Consider the following 27,091-nt stretch of genomic DNA (forward strand, 5'->3'; position numbering starts at 1 on the left):
CCTTAAATATGAACATGAGTCCAAAGTCAAAATTACATGTTAGTGCTGTCTTTAAGATTTATATAAAACCAGCTTTTGTTCCTTTTAATCTTTTCTGGTTGCCAGGATGCACAGAAAACTGCAGGAAGGAATATTTCTTACAGAAGCAACTAAATATAATTGGATTGCTCACCCCAAACCATACACTGAAGCTGAGGATTTAGTCACTCGTGGTACACTTTTTCTGATGAGATGATGAGTGCATAGGTTGTGAGTGGGAAGTGTATCTGTGGGAAAAGCACCAGGCTAGGCTGAAACTCAGGTCAACATTCAAGGCACCTCACATCTCAAGGAAGCAGTGATGTATGAGACAGTCTGCTTAATCAGCCTGCTGAGGCTGCTGTAGGTGGGATGCTCAATGTCCAGGTTGTTGTTGCAGATGTCATAGATGGCCTCGTTGTCCACCATGAAGGAGCAGTCAGTATTCCAGGGTGGTGTGGGTGGTGAGGACAGAGTTGTAGGGCTCCCTCACTGCTGTGGAGACCTGCAGGGCTGGGTACACAGAGAATTCCAGCTTAGATTTCTTGCTGTTCTCCACAGAGAGATGCTCCATGAGGCAGGAAGTGAACCCCAAGCCCATGCCTCCCCCAAAGCTGTGGAAGACCAGGAACCTCTTGGAGCCTACTGCACTGGTCAGCCATTTCACAAGCCCTATCAACAACTGAGTCCCCATCTCCTTCCCAGTGGTGTAGTAGCCCTGAACACAGCTGTTGGCAGCATCTTCTTTGCCACTGATGGGCTGCTCCAGGTAGAAAAGTGGGCAGTACATCCCAGTCTAGGCCTCAGCAATGGTGGTGGGCTCCAGGCCAACAAGCATCGCTCTGGGCACACATTTCCCTGAGTCTGTCTCACTGAAGAAGGTCCCGAAGGAAGAATCTGTTTGCCCTGAGGATGCCTTGGAGGAAACAATGCCATCTAGCTGGATCCCATGGTTCAGGGGATACTGTTCCCAGTAGGAATTCTCAGAATCACAGAACGGTTTGGGTTGGAAGGGACCTTAAAGCCCATCCAGTTCCAACCCCCTGCCATGGGCAGGGACACCTCCCACCAGCCCAGGTTGCCCAAAGCCCCATCCAGCCTGGCCTTGAGCACCAAAGATGGGGCATCCACAGCTTCTCTGGGCAGCCTGTGCCACTGCATCAGTGTAAACATAGTAAAGAATTTCTTCTAAATATCTACTCTAAATCTACCCTATCTTGGTTTAAAACCATTGCACCTTGCTCTATCACTATACACCCCGGTAGAGTCCTTCTCTGGCTTTCATGCAGGCCCCCTTGAAGTACTGGAAGGCTACTATAAGGTCACCCCAGAGCTTTCTCTTCTCTAGGCTAAACAAACCCAGCTCTTTCAGCCGTTCTTCACAGGAGAGGTGCTCCAGCCCTCTGGACATCTTCATGGCCCTCCTCTGGATCCACTCTAACACATCCATGTCTTATGCTGTGAGCCCCTGGGCTGAACCCTGTCCAGGTGGGGTCTCATGAGAGGGAATAGAGGGGGAGAATCACCTCCCTTGACCTTCAAGCTACACTTCTGTTGATACAGCTCAAGATACAATTGGCTTTCTGGACTCTAAGTGCACATTGCCAGCTCATATTCAGTTTTTCATCCACCAATACCCTTTCCACTGCTCACAATCTCCTCACCACGCAGCCTGTATTCATGTTTGGGATTGCCCATTTGGATGCCAGCCTGGCTGCTGTTGACAGAAACACACTCCCTCACGGCGCTGTACTACCTAGGCTCCTTACCAACACCACACCTGTCTCACTAAGAGCACAAGGGATTATCTCCAACAGGAGGTGGACTCGATGATGCTTGTGAGTCCTTTCTAACTTGGGATACTCTTAGGATTCTGCGACCCCCACAGCAGTAATGGCTCCAAAACTTGTTTGAGGGTCATTTATCTGAAAACATAAACTACTGCCTCTTGGGGTGTTAAAATACAAACATGGTTTTACCCAGCTCCTTAGGGAGTCCTGCCAGCCAGTTATGGCTAGCAATTTTCTGTCTCTAATGACCAGACAGAAATATGATCAATTCCTCCAATTTAGCTTCTGAATTAAAAGGAGAGAGGGAATTATAGTGAGGTGCTTGCCTCCTGACTCACTAGCCTAAGCTGGAATGACTCTGAGCCACTGTTTTCCACTCCCTCACCCGATTATTTCTTAGGGGAGGGAGCCAAGGCATATGTACTAGATGATGACAATATAATCAGTCAAAAGTTAGTTAATACACATCATTTCATTATTTGTATTGATTAACACCCTGGCATCTAGTGACAGCAGAAAATGAATTGAATTACACTGCACATTAGGAAACTGTCCCACTAAATCAGGGTTGTAAAACTCGAGATGAGGAATAGTGTGCGTAAACACAAATACAAAAAACATGACAGTCCTAGAAGTTACTAATGGTATGGCAATGTATGCAGGGTTTGTTTTGGTGGTAAGCATATTATTAAGTGATCCTTCTTCCCTATTAAAAATGTAAAGCCTCACAAGGGGGTATCTCCTAAGAATCTGTTGATTAAGAACCTTGTTATGAGACTCATTTTATTTTTTATGTCTCAGACCAAAGATTTTAGAGTGGCACCCACTTGGTTTTACACATTTTATCTTCCTTATGTGTATGCTGCATTTTGTAAACATGCAGGGAAGGGTTTAAGCTGAAAAGTTACAGATGAAGAGAACCACAACACACACAAAGAACAAAAGACCTAACTCGAAAATTAATCTTGCACTGATATTGCCTGGCTCAGAAAACAGTGTCCTACTGGAAATAAAATTGGGTTAGGTTTACTAACTCATCAATTCTACTTCTTGTTGGGAAAACAGGACATAACTTGTTGGATAGGTGTTTACATTAGCAGCTCCTTGCACGAGTAGATTCTTATGGGAAGACTTAACTTCCCAGGATAACACATTCAGCTGAACTGAGCCTGACCGGTGTTTTGAAAGTACTTAGCTGTGCTTCCTAGTGACCTAGGTAAATTATAATGGTCTTTTTGTTATCTATAGATCTTAAGGGTTATGTAAGGCAAATGGTCCTACTTAAACTGTGGTTTGGTACAGTTGCAGGACTAAAAATGAAATTAAATGTAGAACAGGGTGTTTGTAGGGGTCAGAGTTCTGAGCACTAATTTATGCAATCAGAACAGTTTTCCTATATTCAATATAGAGCAGAAAGGCAGGCTTTGGCTTGCAGTAAAATACTACTGCCAACTTAAAATCAGAGTCTACTGCTAGCTACCAGATCTAAATAAACAGTGGTTCAAAATGCTGGATTACAACAGTACCAAGCTGTGAGTTTACACTTCTGCCAAGAGCTGTTATTGAAAGGCTCTCTAAACTGATGCCAAAATAATATTAATCACTAGAGTAAAACGCATATGTGACTTCAAGCCCTTCACAGCAAACTACCATATATCTTCATCCATATTCTAGCTTAAACATTCACTGTGCAAAGCAACATGAAGCTTCCAGGATGTCTCAGGAAATAGACGGCCTGCAATATCCTGATGAGTTTTCCTCCAGTGACACGATATTTTTTTCATCCCCCCACTGAGTTTTCTCCTTCCATTCATCATGTATATATAGCCAACCTCACGGAACTGCAAGGGGAGCTGGCAGGGATCCAGCACAACCTGTCAGCACAGGCAGCAGGAAGATGGTGACTCAGCAGAGGTACTGAGTGTCTTTGCAGTCTGCTGCAGCACTGCTCGCTCACAACCTTCCTGGAGGCAAATCTCTCATCTTTTACACTGAATGTGTCCACAGTTCCTGCTCATCCTTATTTTGATGAAAAGGAGGACATGTCCTCCTTTGAACCTGAAAACATGGAGCTGCCCTACAGAAGCTAATAACCCTATAACCAGAAGCTCCATGTGATCTAAGGATTATTTAAGGATTAACCTGAGAAGGAGGCTGGTAATTTTGTAAAGCAACTCGCTAAGAACAATATCTTCACTTAAACTGAAATATTAAAAACTATTCACAAATAGCATAATGTCACTCTTTGTGTGATGCTGCATTCTATACAACCATACAGAACAGCTGACATAAAAATCCAACATACTTGGTACATATGCTGGGATTGCTTATAGAAAACTTAAATTAGCTGGAGTTAAGAAGCAGGCTGTCTCCTAAAGGAGCTATACTGAATGGTACACAAGCACATCTGCCTGGCCGATGGTGTATTAAGGTACTTTGTCTTGGTCCTTCAAAATTCATTTTCTTTAATAACAAGAATTTAAATGGCTCCCTCTTGTGGCAAGAGAAATGCAGTATCACGTTCCGCAAAAGCCTGTTGAACAGAAATTAAATGTCTTTGTATTTATATTGCACAGTCTAGTCATCAGTCCCTTGCAGTGAATGATCATGAGACTGCACACACCTATTCCTTACGGCTTAGGTACTCTTGAAATTATCTAAAACCTGTAACTAAGTGTGGCTTGAATGGTTCCTCCTAAATTGTATAAACTTAAAAGTATGGAAAAACAGATGATGAACTACATGCATCACACCCTATCTAACCTGGTAGAGCAGAGCAGACTTTGTGTCTTGCACAGAACTCTGCCCTTAAGTCTCTGGAACACGTGAGCACAGTCTCTGAATAGAATAGCTTTATTTCTGATATTTCTTTCACAGGTGGGCAAATCTGAACCTTGCAAGGGGTGGGAGGAAAAGAAATTAGCTCTTAAAGAAAGCTTTGAGCATAAATGAATCAGTGAATGGCAGGGGGGAAATATAAACCAGATTTCAACAACTCTGCTGATTTTTCCTTCCTTCTAGAACCTAGTAGGTGATAAAAGCTTTGGCTCAGCCTTTTGACTCGTGAAGGCTTTCTTCACAATAACTAATAGCTATGAAACACTGAAATGAAGAACAGATTTTGTCACAGAATGGGGCATGCTTTGGTAGCTTTGGATATTAAGCAACAACCTTGGAAACATACAGGAAAAATCTTTGTAAGACATATTAAGATCTTGGTGACCTCAAAGGGTGAATTAATGTATACACAGGAAATATCTATCACAGCTTTTAAGTAAGCAGGTCTGAAAAGTTTTGTATCAAGACAACAGAGTGCAGTTCTGTGCTCTTTCAAAGAATCTGTTACTGCACATTTATGAAGGCTTTAAAAAGAAAGAAGAAAAAAGGGTAGGCTCTCTGCATATTAGGACTAATGCAGATGGCCTTGGAGCTTGATAAAGCTACTTTGCAGATTGATCTCTGAGATAATCTCTGATAATGCTGATTCAGAAGTCCGATAGCATAGGCACAGGAGACTGTTTACAGGTTTGAAGTAGGGAGCTCTAAAATACTTTATTGTGTATTCTGCTTTAGTTGCTCATCCTTTGTAAAAATTCTTCCATGTCACAGCCTTAGAGGTTGTTAACAGAAGGGATGTCAACACAGTTAGCAATACCACGTTATAGAAATGCTTTTCAAGTCTATGACTTCAGAAGTGAGAACAAATTGTTTGGAGGTAGATATGCACAGATGGAGCTACTGCTTATTTACAGAGAGAAAAAAATACAATGGTGCACTGAATAATCATTTTGTATCTTACAGGGTTGTTTTTTGTTTTGTTTTCAGAGGAGGCCTGCATGGTAGAACTGTGCGGAATCTCACAGTCTCTTATTTCTAGGATTCAGAGAGGAGCTGAGGAGCATAAAGACTTAACTGAAGAGTAACTGATAGTTTATCAAACCTGAAGTGTGTACTTAAGTTCAGAACTGCTGTCCTGAAAACCTCTTCTTACCTGCTACCTGGGTCTAGATGTATCTAACCTCAAAAACACCCCTTTTAATCTATCCAGTCATGCAAAGTTAGCTTTCTGAACATACCACACCATGGTCTTAATTGAACCAAACTAACTGACTTGTAGCTTAAGCCTGATGGGAAAAGATCAGGCAAGTGGGCACTTCATCTCCTATTTCTCATAGGGTACTCATTCCAAAATTGTAAGATTTACATAAAAGGACAATGAGTTACACTACACATCTATATGTTCAAATACATGTATATGCATATATATACGTATACATATATGCAAACTGAGTGCTCATTTTACTTTAAATATGGTCAAAAACTGTTGCTCTTACCCAATAACCTAGTGGCTGGGGCACCTGCCTAGAAGCATGAGATGATTTTCTATCTTTCCTCCTGGATTCTGTGCCTCCTTCTTTCCTGGGGTATCACCAAGCCACAGACTACTCTAGAGGAGAGATGCTTGCTTTCAGGCTTTTATAGCTTCTGTGGAGCAAAATATAAAAATTAAAAATTAGAAAAATAAAAATAAACAAACTGATCTATAAATCTCACAGGAGTTCTATCTTCAGTGAAGCAGTAATGGCCTTACAGCTTGGGCTGTTGAGGCCTGTCACTATTAACACTATGCCAATGCTGAAGTATTTCTCTAGTTAACTTGCATTTTTCCAGCAGAGTTCTGCTTTGTGAGATACGGGCATATCTAAAATGGATCCACTGTAAGGTCACTTCACACCTCTACTACTCCTCTCGCAATGCTGGAATGCCAGATATCATAAGAGGCAAATGTCAAAAAGACAAGATGTCAAACTGACAAAAATTTTTCAGAGTTTTCCACCTGTGAAAAGGTTCTATGTTCTTCTTGACTCAGTATATAAAAGCCTTCACAATGATTTCATTCCTTTGTTATGTAGCAGAAGATTAATGTGGCAGGAATACACACTTGAGACTATAAGCTATAGTTCAAGCTATCCCTCTCATGTAGCTCTTGCATTCAACTTAGTAAAATTCTACTCATGGAACTGAAAATGATTACTTGAAGCGTTTATTTCAATAAAAACCGGGAAGAGGAGGGCTTGAAAAGTCACTGCAAAGCTACGGGTTTGGAGGTGAGGTTAATTAAGGGATTAATTAGTTCCTTAAGGCTACCTCCTAAAGGAGCTATACTGTACACAAGGCCATCAACCTGCCCAATCCTATATTAAGATACTTTGTCTTGGTTCTTCAAATTTCTTTGCCTTTTTTAATAACTAATTACTCACAGCTAATTCCTTAATTAACCTCACCTCCAATGGGAAAAAAGCCAATCCTGAAATAGTAAAGGGTGATAGAACTTAGTACTCATCATTAGATTTAATGCTGAAATGGGAAATATCAGTGCCTGAGGTGTCACTGAATCAATTTGTTGCATGAGGTATGAATTCCAGTAAGCTGAACTACGGTATATATTGGATATCCCCCTTATTTATTTATTTATTTATTTATTTGGGGGGGGGGGGGGGGGGCAGCCTTATTCTCCTAAGAATTAAGAATTCAGTCACCTCCACCAGGCTACTGAGGAAAACCCCATTCCTTCAGGTGCCCTTTCATCACACTTACACTACACTTAGGGTCTGCTATGCTGGAAATTAAGAAGCAACAGTGAGACTAATATTAGAAAACACAGAAAAACACATTAGAAACCTCAGGGCAGCACTCCTTACACTTCCCATAAGAAAATTAGGTTTGTGGCTTGTTAGCGAGCTTTTGCATCTTGATTCTGCTTAACCTCAGGTTATGAAACATAATCCATCCCTTAAATGAGCTTCAAATTTGGAATTTAATATTCCTTCCTTGTGTGTGCAGGATTTCAGAAAGTAATTCAGTACGTATGAGGATTTAAACAATTTTCCCAGCTGAAGGAGGAGACTTTGTCCCTGATTGTCCCTGATACTCTACGGTATCAACGTGTGCTTTCTGTGAAGTACCTAGCTACGTTTACACTTGGGAAACATCCTCAGTCAGGATCAAGCTTCCTGTAACACACTCTGTAACTTCTAATAGTGAATGTTGCGGCCAGACTTAATATTACTAAGCTTTTGTGTCACCTGCATCACTAACACCAATGTAGTACAAAACTAACGCCAGGTCGCACAGCTCCTCAACACCACGCCACCGCCTGCAACCCCCCCCCCTCCCTCAAGCCCCCTCCCGGCCGTTTAACGGCGGGCGGGGCGTGCGCACGCGCGGGGCCGCGGCGCGCGACCTCGGAAGGGGCGGGGCGCGCCGCGCGGGGATGCGGCCGGCGGGAGCATGACAGGGGGCGGCAAGCGGCGGCCGCGCGGGGCGGCGGCGGCGGCGGCGGCGGAGGCGGCGGTTGGCGAGCAGGTGGCGGTTGGCGGGCGCGCGGCGCGGCCGTTGGCGGCCGTTGCGTGGCGGTTGGCGCGCGGCCCCCGGGCTGAGGGGGGGGCGCTGCGCTGCGGGCGGCCGCCGGGAGCCCCTAGGCCCGCGTCGGGGCGGGCGGGGAGCCGGGTGTACCGCCGGAGCAGGGCAGTGGCGCTGGCGTGTTTATTCGGCACTTGCTCGGTAGCGCTCAGCTTCCTGCCGGTTTGTAGGGCATCACAGGGATGATGCTCTAACGCCCCCCCCTAGGCTTACTGCTGCAGCGGTGTGTGCCTGGAGGGAGCATTTCCACGCCCGTTTTGGTTCACCTTACATCTTCTATTTATTTATTATTTATTTTTTTTACAGCAACTTAAACTTTTGGCTGCATCTAAAATGTTAGGCTGTAAACTGCACCAGCTCAGACTGGGACTAGCAGAGTGGCACAGGTAGTAAAGACTCAGAGGATTTAAGTTGTTTAACCAGGCATGACAAAATTGTGTCCCTGCTTCTAAGTGTTTGTGTGATGGGAGTTCCCTAGAAGCAGGCTGCTGTGTGGCTAAAAACTGCCATTTTAACATAATGCCGAATTTAGATTAAGATTGTTTAGTCCTTTGTTTGATGAGCTCATAAAGGAGCTTCTTTAGAGCACATGGACGCACTGATATCAAAGTAGTGCTTTGCTATTTTGTACATATTAAGAACTTGTTGGGGATAACAAATTCTAACGCTTGTTATAACACTCCTAAGGGTCTCCATGCAAAGTAGATGTTCTAATCTGTATATAGGCTGTTCTAAATAACAGGCCCGACTTGTGGTCTTGGTCGTTGTTTTTCTATTAATACAGAGGCTTTGTAAAGCTCTTCAGTGGAACTGGCAGGAAGCAATGAGATTAACTTTTCTTTCCCTATCTGCAGTGTGAAAAAAATGGGGATGTCAAGAAGAGAAGGTCAGATCAGGCAGATATACCTGATGCTCTTCGTCAAGAAGCAGAAACGTGCTACCAGCTTAGGCTACCAGAAGACTTCTACCAGTTTTGGAAGTTTTGTGAAGAACTAGATCCTGAGAAACCAAGTGGTAGGTTTTTGGATTTTATTTATTTTTTGTCTTTTCTAAACTTCAGAAAAAACAGCCTGAAGGTAGGCAAACTGGAGGCTGTCAGATGCATTCTCATGCTGCTTCAGTTTGCAGCTCAGATGGCAAGATATTTACGTGAGTATAAACAAGAATACTGGAGATAATCACAAAGATGTCAGTCTACTTCAAGCTTTCTGAAATATAATTAAACTGTGGCACGTAAAGGATTAAATGTTATCTAAATCTGCCTTTCTTGTAGGCACATTTAAAATATTAAATATTGAATTAAAGTTTGCTCGTATCAACTCAGACTTCAACTCCCTAAAAGTTATTATATAACAGAATATGAGGTCTCAAGGTGCTCTAGAAATGCCACTTTATTTTCCAATGAAAAGTATAATAAGTTAACTCTTAATAACCTAACTTTTGAATGAAAGCTGATTAAGCAAAAGAACATCTCAACTTTCCTTGTCTGGTAAACAGTACATGTGACTGGATTTATGGACATTTTTGGTAGGTGAGTGACAGAGGAGTGTCTTGGTTTAGCTGTGCACCAGCCAGAAAGTAAAACAATTCGTGCTCTGCTTTTCAGATGCACTTGTGTCAAGTGTTGGACTTACACTGGTTGGACCATATGACATTCTAGCTGGAAAACACAAAAAAGCAAAATTAACAGATGTGAACTTCAATCTTCATTGGAGATTCTTCTATGATCCCCCAGAATTCCAGACTATACTTGTCGGGGATAGCAAAACACAGTATCACATGGGATATTTCAGGTATTTAATTTAATATATGCTCTTGTTATGATAACATTTGTGTGTTACTTTTTCTCCTCCATGTTTTCCATGACACAGGATTTGAGAATGAAATGTATACATTAAAATAAATGTCAAATAAATGTCTCTCTAATGTAACAGAATATTAACACATGGGTTGATACCTTTAATAAAATAAGGTCAAAGATGTTGGAGTTGAAGACTAGATTTAAATGTTTATTAAACTCACCCCTACATCCCTCCAGAGCACCTTCTGGTTAGTTTTATCTCTAGCCATAATACTTCAAAGCATGATAAAATAAGGGGAGTATGCATTCTCTGTGTGATTATTGATATGAGCTCTTTTCAAAGGCATACTTTAAGGTTCTAACGTTTTAGACCTAATGTTGCTTTTGTAAGGTCTCTGAAGGAGATGTCAGCATGGCGAGTAGGCAAACTAATTTCACTTTGAAATAGGAGAAATGGACACAGCTTGAATATTTGTATGTACTTTTTCAAAAACAGGGATGTGCCAGATGAGCTTCCAGTGTGGGTTGGTGCAAATGAAGCTAAGAAGAACTGTCTGATTACTCCAGTTGGTGACAATGTATTTGCTGCAGTCAAGTAAGGTTCATATTTACTTTTATTTGTAAAAAGTACTATAGAAAAGAAACTGTTAATCAGGAGATGTGAGAGGAAATAATGCAGCTATGTCTTTCTTGCATATGTAAAAATGCATTATATAGAGAGTAACAACAAGCCCTGTTTCTGAGCTGGGGCAGGGTAGCATTTATATGAATATATAATTCCATATGATGCATTAAGCTTTATGTGGTCCTGCATCATGAACGTAAACAACAGAGGTGTGAATACTTCTATTTCATGGCCTGTCAATTAAAAATGGAAAGCTCTCCAAGGACAGATGCATGCCAATAAGTGAAAGCAGACTGAAGAAAAGGTTCCGCAAACAACCCGTGTGAAGTGCAGAGTTAAATGATGACATTTGTTTTGAAAGGCCCACAATGAAACTCATCAATATGTATTTATGTGCATGACTTGGATGACAAAGAGCGTGTAAGTCACTGAAGCAGTAAACTAAATTCTTCATATAGACGGATGAACAACAGCAACTGAGTTTGTGAGAATCTTCAGCACCTGCAGATAGCACAAACTGCTTTGTAATGCAAACACAGATAGAAAAGGCCAGAGTACTTTCTGTGCCAAGCTTTGCTTTCTGTGGTGCTTGTTGTTGAGAGGCTTGCATTCCTAAGTCCGTGTATAAATAAATCCTTCACTGCTAATCTTCATTATAAGATTTGGAGGTTTAGTGATTGAAGGCTATTCATTTGTTTGTTTTCTGTTTAGCTCTTTTAAGACATGTTTCTTCTGTTTACAGATTATTTTTGTCAAAAAAAATTAAGGAAGTGACTGATAAAAAGAAAAGTGCTGTTTTGAAAGAGATAGATGAAAAACTAACAAGAACAGCAAAAGAATTGGGTTATTCTCTGGAACAAAAAACCATGAAGATGAAACAGAGAGATAAGAAAGTATGACTTTACTGATCCACTGGAGAGAACTAAGTTCTGTTAAACTGTTTTTTTCATTTACTTACCTGGTTTTTCTTTTTTCTCTTTTTTTCCTTTTTTTTTTTTTTTTGGGAATCCTTCTATTCAGTAAAGAAGCCTCATTTAGGAATATCCAAATCTCTTTCTATAAAACTTCAGGAGAGGGAAGATCAGTACAAATGTGTTCCAAATAATGGGATTAAATCAAAACACTTTACTCTTCTACACCATAGCTTGCCAAGTAAGGCGTTAAAATAAAGAAAAAAAATAGCAGAAATAGTCTAAAACAAATGGGGAGCATGGAAAAGACTGCCTCATAGTGAAGGTCCATGTAAACGGTTGGGTTGGATCTATGAGAAAGAGTAACATTAAGGATGATGAGTATTTGTTTCCATAACCTATTAGAAGTAATTATGGCAGCGGGGATGGAACAAATGTAGTAAAATGCGCAAAATATACAGATGACTACAAGCAGTCCTAGATTTCAGAACCTCACTGGAGTTTCTGGTTATCTGAAACTTCAGTGCTTAAAAATAATTGCTGTATACTTCAAGTTGGTGTCCTTGAGCCTAGACACTGTATTTGGGTTGGCCACCAGCAGCCAGGTGTTGATGTTGTTTAGTGATGTGAGTGGTTTTATGTCACGGTGTTGACTTACAGTACTACGTTCGATTCCCTGGCTCTTTATTTAGGTGGTGGCCAAAGCATTTCACGGAGCTGGCCTGGTTGTTCCTGTAGACAAAAATGATGTTGGATACAGAGAACTTCCTGAAACAAACGGTAAAGATCTTGTTCACCATATTCTTCTGCTCTGTTAGTAGACAGTCTCCAGTCATATACCTGCTTTGCAAAAGTAAACTGCATTCATGTTTTCTGCCTGAAGAATACGAGCAGCTGGGACTAAAGGGGAGATGTTTTAACTATGAAACTTGAGCAAATAAGTTTGTTTTATTTAAGTAAACCAGATGAGAATCAAAGAGACATACTAAATATGAAATAATAATTCCTAAAGTAGTAGTTCATGCTACTGCACAGCCATGCAGGAAGTAGATTCAAAGAACTGATGTACATTCAGGGATTTGTGGGTTTATTTCTTGTTCCCCCTACTCTTCTGGTGTTGTGGTAACCAGAATTAGTTCCTTGATGGAAGTTCAACACATGAATGCCCATCTCTGTGTGGGGAACTGAGATGGATGGGCATGGGGTAAGAATGAACTGCAAAGGGAAGGGGGGAGCTTTTTCACCAGCAGCTTGTACCTGAATGTGACCTGCAGGTACACCTTTGGCAGAAGCTGCTTCCATGCAATATGTTTCTTAATTTAAGCATTGAAGTATTTCTGCTTTTATTTTCGCAGCTAATCTTAAAAAAATATGTAAGGCCATTGTTGATGCTCCTACTGACGAAGAGAGACTGAAAGCGTTTGCCCCCATCCAAGAAATGCTCACCTTTGTGCAGTTTGCTAACGACGAGTGCGACTACGGGATGGGATACGAGCTGGGTATGGACCTGTTCTGCTACGGGTCGCATGTAAGTACTACAGCCACCGCGCTTCACAACGCGAGGCTTATGTGCAGTTCTAACAGCACTGGGGGCCACTGGGCTGTAGCCCTGGAGAGCCCCATTCCCGTTCTGACCGGAGCCGGGCTCCTGGTGCCGAGGAGCCAGCGTAAATGCCCGTGTTGTGCCTGGTCGCCTAGCCGCAGGCACAGCGCGCCTCAAGCTGCTTCCCCTGCGGGAGCGGCGGGGGCTGGTGCGGGCGGTAGCCGGGCTGTGCGCAGGGCCGGTCCCGCGGGGGTGCGGCAGGCGCTGTATGCTGCAGCGCGGGGCGGGCGGGCGGTGGCGGGGCGGGCGCGCTTGTGGCGGCGCTGACGGCGGCCGTTGTCTCCCTGTCGCGCAGTACTTCCACAAGACGGTGGCGCAGCTGCTGCCGCTCGCCTACGGCCTGCTGCGGAGGGGCCTCTTCGCCCGGATCATCGAGGCGCACCTGGCGCAGCGGCGGGACGAGCGCCTGGACCAGCTGGAGCCCTGACGGGCGGCGCGGGGCGGGGCGGGGCGGGGCGCGGGGCGGTGCCGGGCCGAGTAAAGGTTGCTTGCACAACACCGCCTCCATCATTCTGCGCGGGCACCTCGCCGGGAGCCGCTGCGGCACGGGAGGGGTTGGGGGCAGCGCGCGTAGGGCCGCTAAGGGGGGCCGGGGAGCTCGCCCCGCAGGGACAGAGCCGCGCCGGGAGGCGCTGCCCGGCCGCAGGCCGCTGCCACCGCGTCCTTGGATGCTGCCCACCGCGTGCACCAAGTTGGGCGAAGCAGGCTGCCCCTTGGCGGTAACGACACAGCACTGACTGACGCTCGTCTGGATGGGGCTGATTTAGCAAGAAACGGGATTTAGAAAATCAGCACGTAGTGTTACAAGGGAAAAACTGCATTGCCTTTCCTACCTGCAGTGTGGTTTCCTAGCTTCGGTGCGGTTTTCCACTACTTTCACTAATCTGAACTTCTTAATACAAAGTGACCTTTGCAGAAGATGCATATTAATTATCATCATTGGTCATTATCATCATTGCTTACAATACTCTGTAGCAACAATTATCATCATTGCTTACAATAACATGAGAAACCAACAAAAACACTTTCTCTTAGCCAAGCACCAAGCCCAGCCGTAGTGGAGTGACCGTTCGCAGTCCTTTGTTCATCATAACTGCTGCTGACAGTACTTCTGACAAAGAGCATCAGCCCCTAGCACCATATACTCAAATTTCAGCATTGTCCCTTCTTCCAGCAAATGACTGTACTTCCAAGGCTCGCTTCCTGCATAAATTACTACTATATAATTCATTTTAGTTCAGCAAACAGCAAAAGCCTATCTCAAATTTTAATTCAGAAAGCTATTTTCAGTTCTCAGTCACGTATTTCATCTACTTCTGTAGAAAACATCTGCTCCTGTGACACCCCTCCCCTTTCAGTCATCATGTTCTGTTTATTCAAACAAGCACACACACATACATAAACTTTTTCATGGGCACTCAATTCAGCTTTACACGTAAAAAGCAGAGTCTCAAAAATCCATCTCTTCTCCCCCCTCCCTCCTCTTTCCAGGTTCCACACAGATTTTCATATTAACACCCTGTAAATCACACAAGTATTCACCTTTCACATATTTAAGCATTAGCTCTGGAAAAAGTGAAGATTTATGGATTTTCCAGTTTTATCTGTTCTTCTCAATTAGAGCTTAATAACTGTAACCACAACCGAAGAAATACTCAAGTGCGTGTACATCATGAATATGTCAGCAAGAGATGTCTAACTTCACCCTACTTTTTTTTTTTTTTTGAAAAAAAAGAAAAAAAAAGAGGGCTAAAAATGCACAGTGCAGCAACTACGTAATTCTGTCTTTTATACAATAAAAGCACCACCCATTTTCAAATTGGGAAGCCAGCTACTCTACAATTACATAATTGAAGCAAATTTGAAAGTATGTTTCAGAAAGTTTTAATTTTTACTAATTTGATATTAAAAATTCCTAGCTGTTCATTTTGTTCCAGGGAAATTAAATGCAAAAATCAACACAAATACTGAGAAAACATGACAAAGTAATAAATGGTCATACAGAAGTTTTTAATGTTTGTTTAAATCATCACAGTAATCATAATTTTTACTGTAATGATATGCAGCTCTACCACACTATTATAAATAAAAACATTAAGATCAATATTAAATACAGCTCTAGGCAACATCACAGATTAACAAAGTATGCATTCTTCATGAACCAGTAACTGATTGATTTAAAAATAATAATGCTGACACTTTCACCCTCCCATCCACATTTTTTTCGAATTAGGAACTTGAGTAAGGCGCTGGAAGTTTTACATTAGAAAAATTTTGTTGAACAGCAGAGGCACACATACTTCAGTATCAGAATTTCTAATGCATGTTTACCAGGGACATTTAAAATGTCAATAGGGAAAGCTTAGCAGCCGAGAACATTAAAGGATAAACAATTTATATGCAGCACTTGGGATCCATACTGAAATTATAAAACACAGCAGGGGTGTGAACTGTATTTTAATTCAGACAGTACAGTCTGTAGAATCAGGTGCAAATTAATACAGTACATACACAGCAGTGTTTTAGGATGAGGAAAACATCAGAAATGGCAGAGGTTCCAAACTGATTTAAAGCAACTTTTTATACATGTAGTGCATTTATATTCTTCCACTATAGAGAGAGAAAAAAAAAAAAAAAAAAAACACACAAAGATAACAGATCAGCATCACTGACAGCTTCCAGAGCTGCCTTCTGTATAGGGGCCAAACCCTGCTCTTCGTAAAGTTTCTGCAGGTTCACCCAACGTACCAGAACAAATGCTGAACCCCTGGCATTGGCTTTGCTTGGCAGAATACAGCCTGTTGCTGCAACCCAACAGCCTCAACACAGCCGGATTCCATTTCAGCTCCAAAGCTGCTCTTCGTACAGGCGCTGATCACACTGAGCCCACTGGCACATTACACTTTCTACTGGTTCCAGTTACTGCAGGAGATGAGATCGAGTGGATGGCAGTTTTATACTCTGAAAATAGGCAAAAATTCAGCAAAGCACTTTAAACACTGACATTTTTTTGGAGCTTGCCAACAATACTAGAGTGTTGTTTCAGGACGTTACCTTGCTTTACGATGAAGTCATGCTGAGTACTTTGCTGAAAAAAGATGTTTGAGGTAACTGTGACAATTGCATTAGAGATGCCCAAGAATTTAGGCATTAACCATCTCAACCTTTGGAGTCCTGTGGTCATAATTGTTAATAAGGAAATTTTATCTAGCCACATACTGTAAAACATGATTCTCTACGCCATATTTCTTAAGGTTTTTCCTCCCTGCTTCACCTATGGCACATGGCCTTTGTGTCCGCATGTGTTTGTGACAGTTTGAAAAAATGACTGAAACAAATTAATTGGTGACCGAAAGAAAAGTTAGGATGTTAGGAATTGGTCAGTTCACCTGCTGCCGCCCTGTGTGTTGCTGCTCAACTTTGAAGTCCTTCCAAACTTTCAAGTACTGGATTTGATTCTGCCCTGCCGCTCATCTTCAGTGGCTACATATAATTTATAGCTTTATATACTTGGAAAAAAGTCAAAAGCAATCTAATACGTATAGTTGCTTTTTATTATTTTTAAAACCCTGAAGTTTTATTTCTTTTAATAATATTTCTACTATTACTGTTCCAGTTATCTGCTCAAAAAGTAACGGCAGTGAAAGTTACATTTGAAAATGATCTTATATGCATGTTGGATCATAAAGAAACCATTTTGTTTAAACCCTTCATCTAGTTGTAAACATTTGCTAATCCTCCATTACTCAGAGAGGATTGTGAATTATTCTATAAAATCACATTAAAAAGGTAATTAGTTATGTGAGATATTAACTGATTTGTATTTAATAGATTTTTTAATTCATAAAAATATAAATAAAGAATGGTAAAACTTCAAGAAAAATAATATACATTTAGTGCAAGTTATGAGTTACATTTCTTCCTACCATGTCAGCAGTGGAACATCTTTTGTGGAGAAGAAAAAATAAAAATGAGCAGTCTCAAATTTTACAGGGGGGAAAAAATATCTCCAGTGTTGTAGCATGCAATTTTTACCAGATACACGTATACAGAATTGTTCCAGCTCTTAACTAGTAGATAGCAGTACTCTTCCTTATACTGCACAACATTGGTATATATCCTAGTGTTTTCAATAATACAAAAATTGCATAAGACCAGGTCACATTATTGATATTTTCTGCAGCAAAAACAGTATTTTTCTCTGAAATTCTCGTTTCACGTTTCATTTTTCTCATTATCACAGCGCATGGGCTGAAAGATGTCTCGCATGGTTCTTGCAAGGTATTACCTGTTCCATCTGTTTTTGTTGCAGTGGATCTGTACTGCCCCAAGCATTTAATGATGTACAAACTTACACGTTTAATGGCACAAGAAAAACCTCCCTTCTTGTGATCCAACCTCAGTAACTCACAGTACATCTCAATATGAGAAACAACTGCTTCAAAAGGGCACACCAATTTTAAAGAGGCTTTGTTACGGCTCAGGAGAGAGAGAAATAAAGCTCTTCTGGAATGTAGAAAGGTGACGTGTAATAATTATACATTTCATGAGTTAACACAACAGTTTTCAGTGGTAAAAAGGGCAAGACCTTTCAGTCTCCATAAGATGGCTCAATTCGGAATGATCCCTCCAGAAACAGGGACTAAGAACACATCTCTTCAATGCTGAAGTACCAGGCTGGGGCTGGAGAATTGCGCCACCTCGCACGGCTCTCCCACTGCACTATCATGGCAGACCTGACGCCTCGGGACGCATCCAGTGCAGGACAGCAGCTCTCCCTTCGCACGCTCCCATCAGCCTTCCTCCTCTCCACAGCTTCCCCCAGACCAACTCCTGATTTCCAGCAGCACTGTTACGCAAAAACCCAGCTCTCGTTTCTGATTTTAGAAGTATCTCCCAGACTAAAGTGTTGTGCTATTCAACAAATGAACCTCCTCTTCAGTTTCCTCTCTCTCCTCAGCTATGGGTTTCAGTTGAACATTATTGAGGCGGGGTCTTGGTTTGCCGTCTGGGCCATATGACGGAGGATATCTTTTTTTGTTATAATGCCAAGGAGGCGCCTGAAAAGGACAAACGGAAGACCAACGTTAATCCAAGCAGGAAAATAAGAAACCAGAACAACATCTGTAGCCAAGTCCTTTTTGTTGACAGGGACAGAGCAAAAGTAAACAGCCTGATTTTCTTATTTAGACGAAAACATTTTATTAATCAAAATAGTGAATAACCACCAGTTTGTTAAAAGACAGCAATGCTGAGACACCACATTGGATGGTCTCTGACAGCTGCAGTCTACTTTAATGAAATACAAGTAATACAAGTAGAGACCATGACAATTTTTGTTTAACTTTGTTTCCACAAAAAAATGAAATTTTGATTAGCATATGCCAACAAAAAAGTAAAAAAAGAGGGACAAAGAAAAAAGAGGTATGAAAAAGAAATGATATTGATCCCATTACAAAAGGGATGAATGTGCCCGCCTAGCCATCAGAAGTGATGTATCACTTGATGGCCCAAATATCCTAATAGCAAATTGAACTCCTTTTTTTTTTTTTTTTTTTTTTTAATCACAGGGATCTTTCCAGTCTGATGCACTGGCTCAGACAGAATATATGTTCATAGGAGCACACTGTATTCACCACAAAACTTTTGCAAAATAATCAATGGTTAACTAGGTTTTGGAGTGCACAGCTTTAGAAAATAAATAGAAAATAAGTATGTTTTCATTTTCAAATTTAGATACTGTGCTCTTATGACGGGGTCTTAATTGCTTTTTAAATTGTAATTTTGTGAAATATCAAAAAGGAAGAGACTGTCCAAAAGGGTAATATCACAGGAGAAGCAAAGAGCAGAATGAATGAGCCGCTGCCCTTGTTATTCCGGTTAGTACTTTATTTTTTTCTTATTAAAGGACGCATGAAATACTTGTGAAATATTAGCATAAAATGAGAACATAATTAGCATGTTTTGCACATAAGTAGCTAAACTTGGTGGGTAGGTTTAGTAGAAATGCAGCTATTGCAGAGCAACCCATATCCAAATTAAGAGAAGTCTATCTCATAACTAAGGTTAGATCACAACATTGTGGTTAAAACAGTATCTAGATTCTGAAGTAAATAGTAAATGTATTAGCACACCATTTAGTGGCTTAGGATTTCACTGGACTTTATAAAAGGGAGTACATTAGTTGCTGTAGGTAACAGCAGCAGAATCACAGGACTTCGTATAAAATTGCAGGACTGTACTTGAAAATAAGAGTACTTCTAAAAATCATGTTGATAAATGGGGATTACAGAGAAGATCTAATGCTGCAATATATTAAAAACTTACTTGGCTTTGCTTCTCAAAAGATGCGATAGTTACTTTGCTATTTAGCAGCTATTTAAAGCTGTCAGAATCAGAAATTAGCATATATAGAATTTTTATTTCACATTATGAGGAAAAAAGGTATTCCTAGCTGTGTGCTTTCCCACCTAGGGAAATCAAAAGATCAACTAGATGGATCTACATGATCTGAAGAACAAAACATCAAAGTCTATTGTTTACCTTCCTTTAATGTTGTGACTAACAGTACGTCCACAGTTAACAGCCTGATTTGTACAAAAGGATTTTGCATACTGTTTTCTGTTATGGTTTCTTTAATACAAATTTTTAGTAATGGAGGATTTCATTGTTCAGCCGATGTCATAACAGTACTGAACAGTTCACAAGTTTCATGCTTCCTGACTTCTAATGTGTCTAATTATGAGATCTGATATATCTAATCACCAAGGGTTCGACGTGCTGCTTTAGTTGCTCGAGATGCTCTAATATGTTCTTCTTTGTGATGATCCCCAAGACAATCCTGAAACAGATCATGTTATGCTAATAACTGTGTGTGAAATCAAATAAAAAAATTCTAGTCATAACGAAAAAGGTTTAGAGTAGAGCAAAACTAAAAAATAAAATGGATTGCAAGAAAGCTAATGAGATAGTTAAGTGAAAAATGATTTGAAAGTCAGCACCCTTTCCCAGACTTGTGTTGTGTTTTTTTTTTTTTCTTTTTTGTCTGTCTTCTAAAATGCTCAATCTTCAACAACCCCAGAGCAATATGTTTCTCATACCAGGTACAAGTCAGGGAAGCATACATGTACTTCATCCCTTCTCCCAAATTCACCTCTCTTTTGATTTCAGTGGCACTGAAACTAAAATCTACTTTATTTCCTTTTGTTTACTTGTTATTTTCTCCTCACAACTACAGACAATTATGTGTACATGTATTTAACAAGCCACACTAAATAACAAAAGTAATAACTGTCAAGTCACAGCAATTGAGGTTTGAAGCTGCACTACAAAGCAGCGTTATTTGGCATCCCCAGGAACAGACAAATTTCTTATTCACCATGGTATAAATCAATCCACTCCCTGGAATGGATGTTCTGGTCACAGCTAGAAAGAATCAGGTTCATCTTTATATAAATCTGTATCTCAGCAATTTCTGCACAGTTCTTATTTGTAACTGGATCAGAACCAGTAAGTTAATGTCTGTCTTCATGTCTACTCAATTTGCATGAAATTTGCCGAAATTTAATAGTCCTCCACACCCACATGACTATGTATCACTCAGAGTACTTTGCTGACCTTGTTGTAATGGATGACAAACTCATGGAAGACCACGAATTTGTAAACTGAAGTAGGACAACAAATAACGAGTGTCACGAAACGGCAAATTTTTAAAGTCATCCATACTTGCTGATACTTTATCATAAAGTGATTAAGAACTCGCAGTACAGTTTGACATAGCTTTACAAGACTCATCTTTCTTTAGAGTCAATTTTGACATCAACGTCAACGTTTGAGCACTCAACCACAACAGAAGCTTTAAGATCGTAATATGTATCACTGAAGTTTTACCAACTCAAATTTCTCTGCACAAAACAGGAATAATTGCATGTCTGCACTGACTTCTAAGTGTCAGATCACGATGTCATTTCTCTCGCATAGGAAGGGTTTTAAAGAGCTACTTATACTTCTGAAAACAGCTATTTTTTATTTGATATATTTGATTTCCTATTTTTTAAGAAAAAAAGCACATATAAAATGCATCTGTTTTAAAATACACCTGAATAAACAAACTTGGAAATCAGTGCAGTATTTAAATATTTGCCACTTAGAGCAGCAGTCAACAGCAAAGCAAAAAAAATCCCACCCATATTTCAGGTTTCTTGATTTTGTCCCATGAACATAGATCCTAAATAATGTGGATTAAACGACAGCGTTTCACTTCTCAGGTGACTTAAAAGACATGCTAGAGAGAAAGCAAGATACTATGGCAGAAGCTGCAATGCTGTGTGTCAAGTGGTTAACACCCGTGATACAGGAAAGCAGAATGTTGAAGTAGAACAGTACTCAGAAAAAGATCTTGTAATAAAAAAAGAAATAAATAAGAGACAATTTTAATGAACATTTAAACATGTTCAAAGATAGAACATGTTAAACATAGAACACAGTCTCTATGCCAAGGGCCAATTTATTTCATAGTAATCACATGACAACTCCCTACAGTCATATTTACAAACATCCAGATCTTGAGATTACTTTCTTGAAGTATTTTGAAGTGCAGAAGTAAAGATTGCAGACTGAAGTTTCAGAACTAGTGGCAGTTACTTAGTTTTCAGTATTTCAAATCTAATAGCCTGGTGGTAATTGTCGTTACCAAACTCTAGAAGAGGAGGTAGCGAACAGACCTTTCTCTCCCTTGCTTCTCATGAGCCCAGGTAAGCTCAACAGCTGATGTACTTCATATTGACAGAACACACCCAAGTAGGAAATACAGGCTGCCTCACATGAGACTAAATTTCTGTAGGACAAATTCTGTCTCCTCCACAAGTGAGTTGCACACGCAAAACTGTTGCTGAATGAAAGCTAGGTTTTTTTCAGAGCATCTTAAGACAACTACTTACAGCTACTGCCTGCTTAGTTGGAATACAAGGGAAGAGTGAGAATTTAAGTGAAGTGCCACTGCACAGCACCTTCTTGACATACAGCACCAACTATATGGATCCAAATACCATGAAAGCTTTGATCCTAGAAGTGAAAATTACCGTGTCTAACTAAATGAACAGTATTGCTGCCACTTTACTCACCCGTTGTGTGTTACAAGGCACTGCCTCAAACCCAGCTTCCGGAAAATATCAACCACTATTTCCATGGGCGTGTGGTCTGTCACGGTGAAAGGGCTCATGTCAAGTATGCTTCTAAGCTTCAAAGGCCTAGGGCTTTCCGCTGGAAGCGATGGGGTATGCTGGGCAAAACAGACCCTGGAACTGCCAACAATCCCTTCCTGCTTCTTTCTAGCACTTTCTTTAAGAAAGAGGAGAGTTGGGGGGGGGAAGACAGGAGAAGAAGAAAAATGTTACATTCTTGGAGAAAGATGATTTAGCACAAACAGAAAATTCAATCAACACTACCAGGCTATGATATTGTTATTCTCTAGATGCTGATATCCTGATGTTGTGTTTCTATAAACATTGCTTCATCACCAAGAAGCACTCGTGCAGAAATCACAGCAGCCATCTACCATACAGGTGTAGCTACTGCCCCTCAGCACTCGGTAGCTATGTCAGCTACTACCCCTCTCACTCTAATAATTAACTTGCATTTACTGTGGAGAGATGGAAATGCTTAAAAACTATCATACAGTAAGCACACAGCTGCTGAAGAATCCGTCACAAAGAAAGCCTATCCCAACTGATGGCTTCCCCCTGTAATGATGACAAATGCTGTCATTATCATCATCGTAGAACAGCTCAGGTGCGAAGGGACCTTAAAGCCCACCCAGTTCCAACCCCTTGCCATGGGCAGGGACACCTCCCACCAGAGGTTGCCCAAAACCCCACCCAGCCTGGCCTTGAGCACCTCCAGGGATGGGGCATCCACAGCTTCTCTGGGCAGCCTGTTCCACCCTCTGAGAGAAGAATTTCCTCCTAACATTAATCTAAATCTCCTCTCTTTTAGTTTAAAACCATTCCCCCTTGTTCTATCATTCAAGTTTTAAGCTTTAAAATCATTTCAATTAGAATATATAACAACAAAATATTGGAAGATAATTACCTATTGCGATAGTTAAATCTCTTCTTAAAGCAAAGCCCACCAGTCTCTGTGATTCTTTTGACATAATAACAGGAAAACCGTTATAGCTGGTTTCGTTGATCAAGTTTTCTATGTCTTCAACTGTCATATTATCCTGCGTCAGAACTGCTAACGGCGGATCACTTCTTCGAGGTCTCATTACATCAGCAGCCAGTGTTGTGTGAGTAAACTCCTCCTTTGCATCCAAGAAGGGATATCCATTCAGTCGGATGTGCGCCTCATAGATGCCTTCCCTACCAAAGGCATCTCCTACCCACTTACTGGTCATGACTGCAGCCATTAGGGGCACAATATATTCCAGCCCTCCTGTTAGTTCAAAGACAATAACTACCAGGGACACAGTCATCCTTGTCACGCCGCCTGCAAGAAAAATGGTAGCCATTAACATTCTAGAATCAAGTAATACTGAGTTTAGTTTTCCTGTCTTCCTGTTGAGAACTGCAAACATAACTTTGTGTTGTTCTTTCATGCAAACTATGAATTATGTCTTTTTTGAAGCCAATCTTAAAGTTAAAAATACTGAGAAATAAGGAGATCCAGTAAGACAATAATTTGGAAACAGAATGGTACTAATGCAGGGAAGGAACAACTAGCAATTCAACAGCTGGATTGTCCAAAGTATTAAGAATTTAATGCTGCTATTGAATCATAAAACTTAAAAAGAATTCTGAGCTGACTGAATCTTTCTTGACAATGGGACAAGACATGGATTATATTTCTCTTTTATTAGTAAGATGTTTGTTCCACAAAGGTTTCTGATACCATATCTTTTTCATTCAATAAAAACACATGGTCCTTCTTTCAACACATTCAAAAGTGATTCTCGTTGAACTAATAAAAAAAACGCCTCTCCAAGAACTACATTTATTCCTCTAGTGCATTTGATTGCTCAAATACTCTTCCTTCAGGAAGAAGACTACTTTTGGCAGAGCTGTACTAATACCTTTTAAGTTTAACTTCTAAGGTAACTAAATTAGGACAAGACCTTCAGAAATCTTCTAAGTTTAGGTGCCCAACTTCAGCCTCTTTAAGTGAAGATGATTTTCATCACTTCATAAATCAGACTTCTTAAAAGTATGTCTAACCAGACTCCCCAAATCATTAGGCACTTCTGAAAGCTTTATTTACATTATGAATTTAAAGAACACTTGTTACAATTCATGCAGAAGTGGCAGCGGATCACATCACCTCCTTATAACAATTTCAACAGTACTTGACTCTTTAAGTCCTCTATACATTTCAAGAGCGTGTTTTCTGGCTGAAGTTGTAGTGACATCTATCGATGCCACAAAGAGACATCAAACACTACTATTTAGATTATTCTATTTCTCATCATATAATCAATTAAAATTTCATGTTGCTCTTCAGATCATAAGCATCTGATGGTTTTCTGTAGATAAGTGTAGTCTTCTGAAGAGAGGGAAGTCCACACGAGAAGATGTTCCAATACTGCCCATGTTTATACCTCCCTTTATTTTTCATTGTTATTTTGGTAACAGAAAACATCTGACATCTATTGTGTTGCAATTTAATTACCTAAGCATGCAGCAGCACCAACCATGGCATAAAGACCAGGTGTAATGCAGTCAGCTCCGACTTCACACCATTCTTTGAAAATGAACCAGTCGTGATGGTAGTAAGCCAGCTGCTCCACTGCAATTCCCACAATCCTTCCTGCTATGGCTCCAATTGCCATGCTAGGTATAAACAACCCAGATGGAACCTACAACGGAAACAGAAGAACTGCTGTCATGCTGAAGGGAACATATTTGATGTATATTTTTTAGAATCGGTGTGCTGTTGTTTGCTTTCCTTTTCCCTCCAAGAGAAATGCAAAGACTGAAACTGTTAAAAACACGTAAACTGACATCAAAAGGTTAGTAAAACTTAACACACACACAATGCTACTGATACTTCTGACGAACTTAGTTAGCTGAATCCATTTTATGAACACATTTACTTTGTATTTTACTGCATTTAAGAACAAACCTATTACCAATACAGGACCACAGACTATATTCTCAGTGCTAACAGCACAATTCTTTCCAATATATGTTTGCCCAGTCTGAGCTATGCTACTAGTACTGAAAACTTTTTGATTTCTGATTTCCCTTATTATACCTCACGTTCCTCTAAACCAACGTTCACTTACTAAACAAGCTTTGCACACAGCAGGATTGCCTTCAGAAGTTGCTTCCCAGCTCCTATAAATCAGATGACCAACAAAACAGGTCATTATAAAAGAAGCTTTGCTTACTATATCACAATTCTCCATATGAAGTAGTGCATATAGAACACTAAGTACACTAAGAAGCAGATAAACTGCTGTTAAAAAAAAAGCAGTTAATATTACTGTTAAAACATAACAAAAAAATAAAAAAACAACAAGCATGTTTCTGCTGTAATTTTAGTTATTTAATCTGTTTTTCTGTTATGAACTAGAACCTGGAAAGGCCACATCGCCTTGTCATAGCAGAATGGTTTAGGGAAATCTTACTGCAAGCTTGTATCAGTAGCAGCAAGAGTGAAAAGTGAGGGTCCATCTGAGAAACCACTGTTGTGCAAAAAAAAAAAAAAAAACCAAACAAAAAAAACCATACTGTACCTAAATGTATCATTAAACCAGAAAAGCCTGCTGCTTCTCCGCGCAGCATCTGTTGGTATCAGAAATACATTCCACTATGGCTGACGTACAAATCTTAACCATAAATTGTAAAATTCTTACTTTGCGTCTGAACAAACCTAAACTCATCTTGTCAAAATAACTTCATTACAAAATCGCACTACTGGTATAATAGGAAACACCAATAATTTATTTTTTCCACTGCAGTGCTGCAAAATCTAAGTATTATTCAATTCCAAACTAGAGATTTTGCCCTGGAATCCAGTAGCTGATGCCAAAGTGTATTTCAGAACCTATTCACATTATTATATTATCAATATTTATGGTTGCAAATAATTTCTAACATGCAAACCAAGGACAAATCAATACACTAAAGCCTGTCTGAAAGTCAGCTGCATGAGTTTTGTTGAAAGGTTTACTAATCCTTCATTCCCATTCCTGAATTACCTCCTATTTCAGTGCTGATAGCAACAGTATTCCACGCTGTCATTTTAGCATAATATCCAAATCATGTATTTACACCACTACTACTATTTCCCACAATTGTGCTTCTAAGCCCCTTTTTAATTGTTAAAATATATTATTTTTCCTGATTAAAATTATTTCTTTGTGAACGGTACTATACCCTGAAAAAACTAGCATTTCAGACCTAAAAGTAGCTGAAAACATCTTTGAAACTGCCTAGATCCTAGTCTATTACATGAGCATGCCACAGAAATTCAGGCTCCAAATGGAAACTGCATCAAGATGGTTTCTTATTCTTTGTTAACATACACTTTTTTGCATCTACCTCCTCTTTTCATCACAAGTGGATAATGGTTACAGGTCTAACTGATCACAATTTCACAGTTGCATCCCTTTCCCCAAGCCTCAGAATCACGTCACAAAGCGGACAGCAACCTTCACACAGAAAGAGCAAGGAAAACCAAGTAGGTTCCACCTTGTCCCAACTACCTTTTCCAGTGCACGCCAGCCTAACTGAAGGTATCCATTAGAGAAAATGGTTTATACTCTGGCACATGCAACATCTTTGAAACAAGCAAGGAATCAGGATATATGTGCAAATTTCCACTTCTTTAGCAGTGTAGTTGGATACCAGTCCGGGTCTGAAAAAAAGCTGCAATCCCATCCCAAATTGTTCATCATCAGCAATTAAACGCGGTACAAGC

The 27,091-nt window shown here is 40.4% G+C and overlaps 2 protein-coding genes and 1 pseudogene across 5 annotated transcripts in view; 1 reads left to right on the plus strand and 2 right to left on the minus strand.

Annotated features, from left to right (window-relative positions):
- Positions 1-203: 203 nt before the first annotated feature.
- On the minus strand, positions 204-3,475 carry LOC116488577 (annotated as a pseudogene).
- Positions 3,476-7,223: 3,748 nt separating this feature from the next.
- On the plus strand, positions 7,224-13,601 carry LOC116488578 (histone PARylation factor 1). Its single transcript, XM_032186233.1, is given in 10 exon segments — positions 7,224-7,248; positions 7,991-8,076; positions 8,079-8,174; positions 9,086-9,245; positions 9,838-10,024; positions 10,529-10,627; positions 11,400-11,550; positions 12,261-12,348; positions 12,924-13,096; positions 13,467-13,601. Coding segments are annotated over 10 exon segments (1,197 nt in total). The 3' UTR covers positions 13,599-13,601.
- Positions 13,602-15,160: 1,559 nt separating this feature from the next.
- Positions 15,161-27,091, minus strand: part of CLCN3 (chloride voltage-gated channel 3) — a 61,412-nt gene continuing 49,481 nt past the window's right edge. For 2 of the 4 annotated variants that reach the window (XM_032186469.1, XM_032186471.1), the window contains 4 exons: positions 24,836-25,022; positions 23,261-23,659; positions 22,294-22,510; positions 18,071-18,231 (listed from right to left, as the gene is read on the minus strand). In XM_032186469.1, coding sequence (XP_032042360.1) covers positions 18,141-18,231; positions 22,294-22,510; positions 23,261-23,659; positions 24,836-25,022 — 894 coding nt within the window. In that variant the 3' untranslated portion in view covers positions 18,071-18,140. Of the gene's footprint in view, positions 18,232-19,745; positions 20,013-22,293; positions 22,511-23,260; positions 23,660-24,835; positions 25,023-27,091 lie in introns of those variants that run through there. The other 2 variants (XM_032186472.1, XM_032186470.1) reach the window with 2 other exon arrangements.

This window comes from Aythya fuligula, chromosome 4, assembly GCF_009819795.1.
Source record: "Aythya fuligula isolate bAytFul2 chromosome 4, bAytFul2.pri, whole genome shotgun sequence".
NCBI lineage: Eukaryota > Metazoa > Chordata > Aves > Anseriformes > Anatidae > Aythya > Aythya fuligula.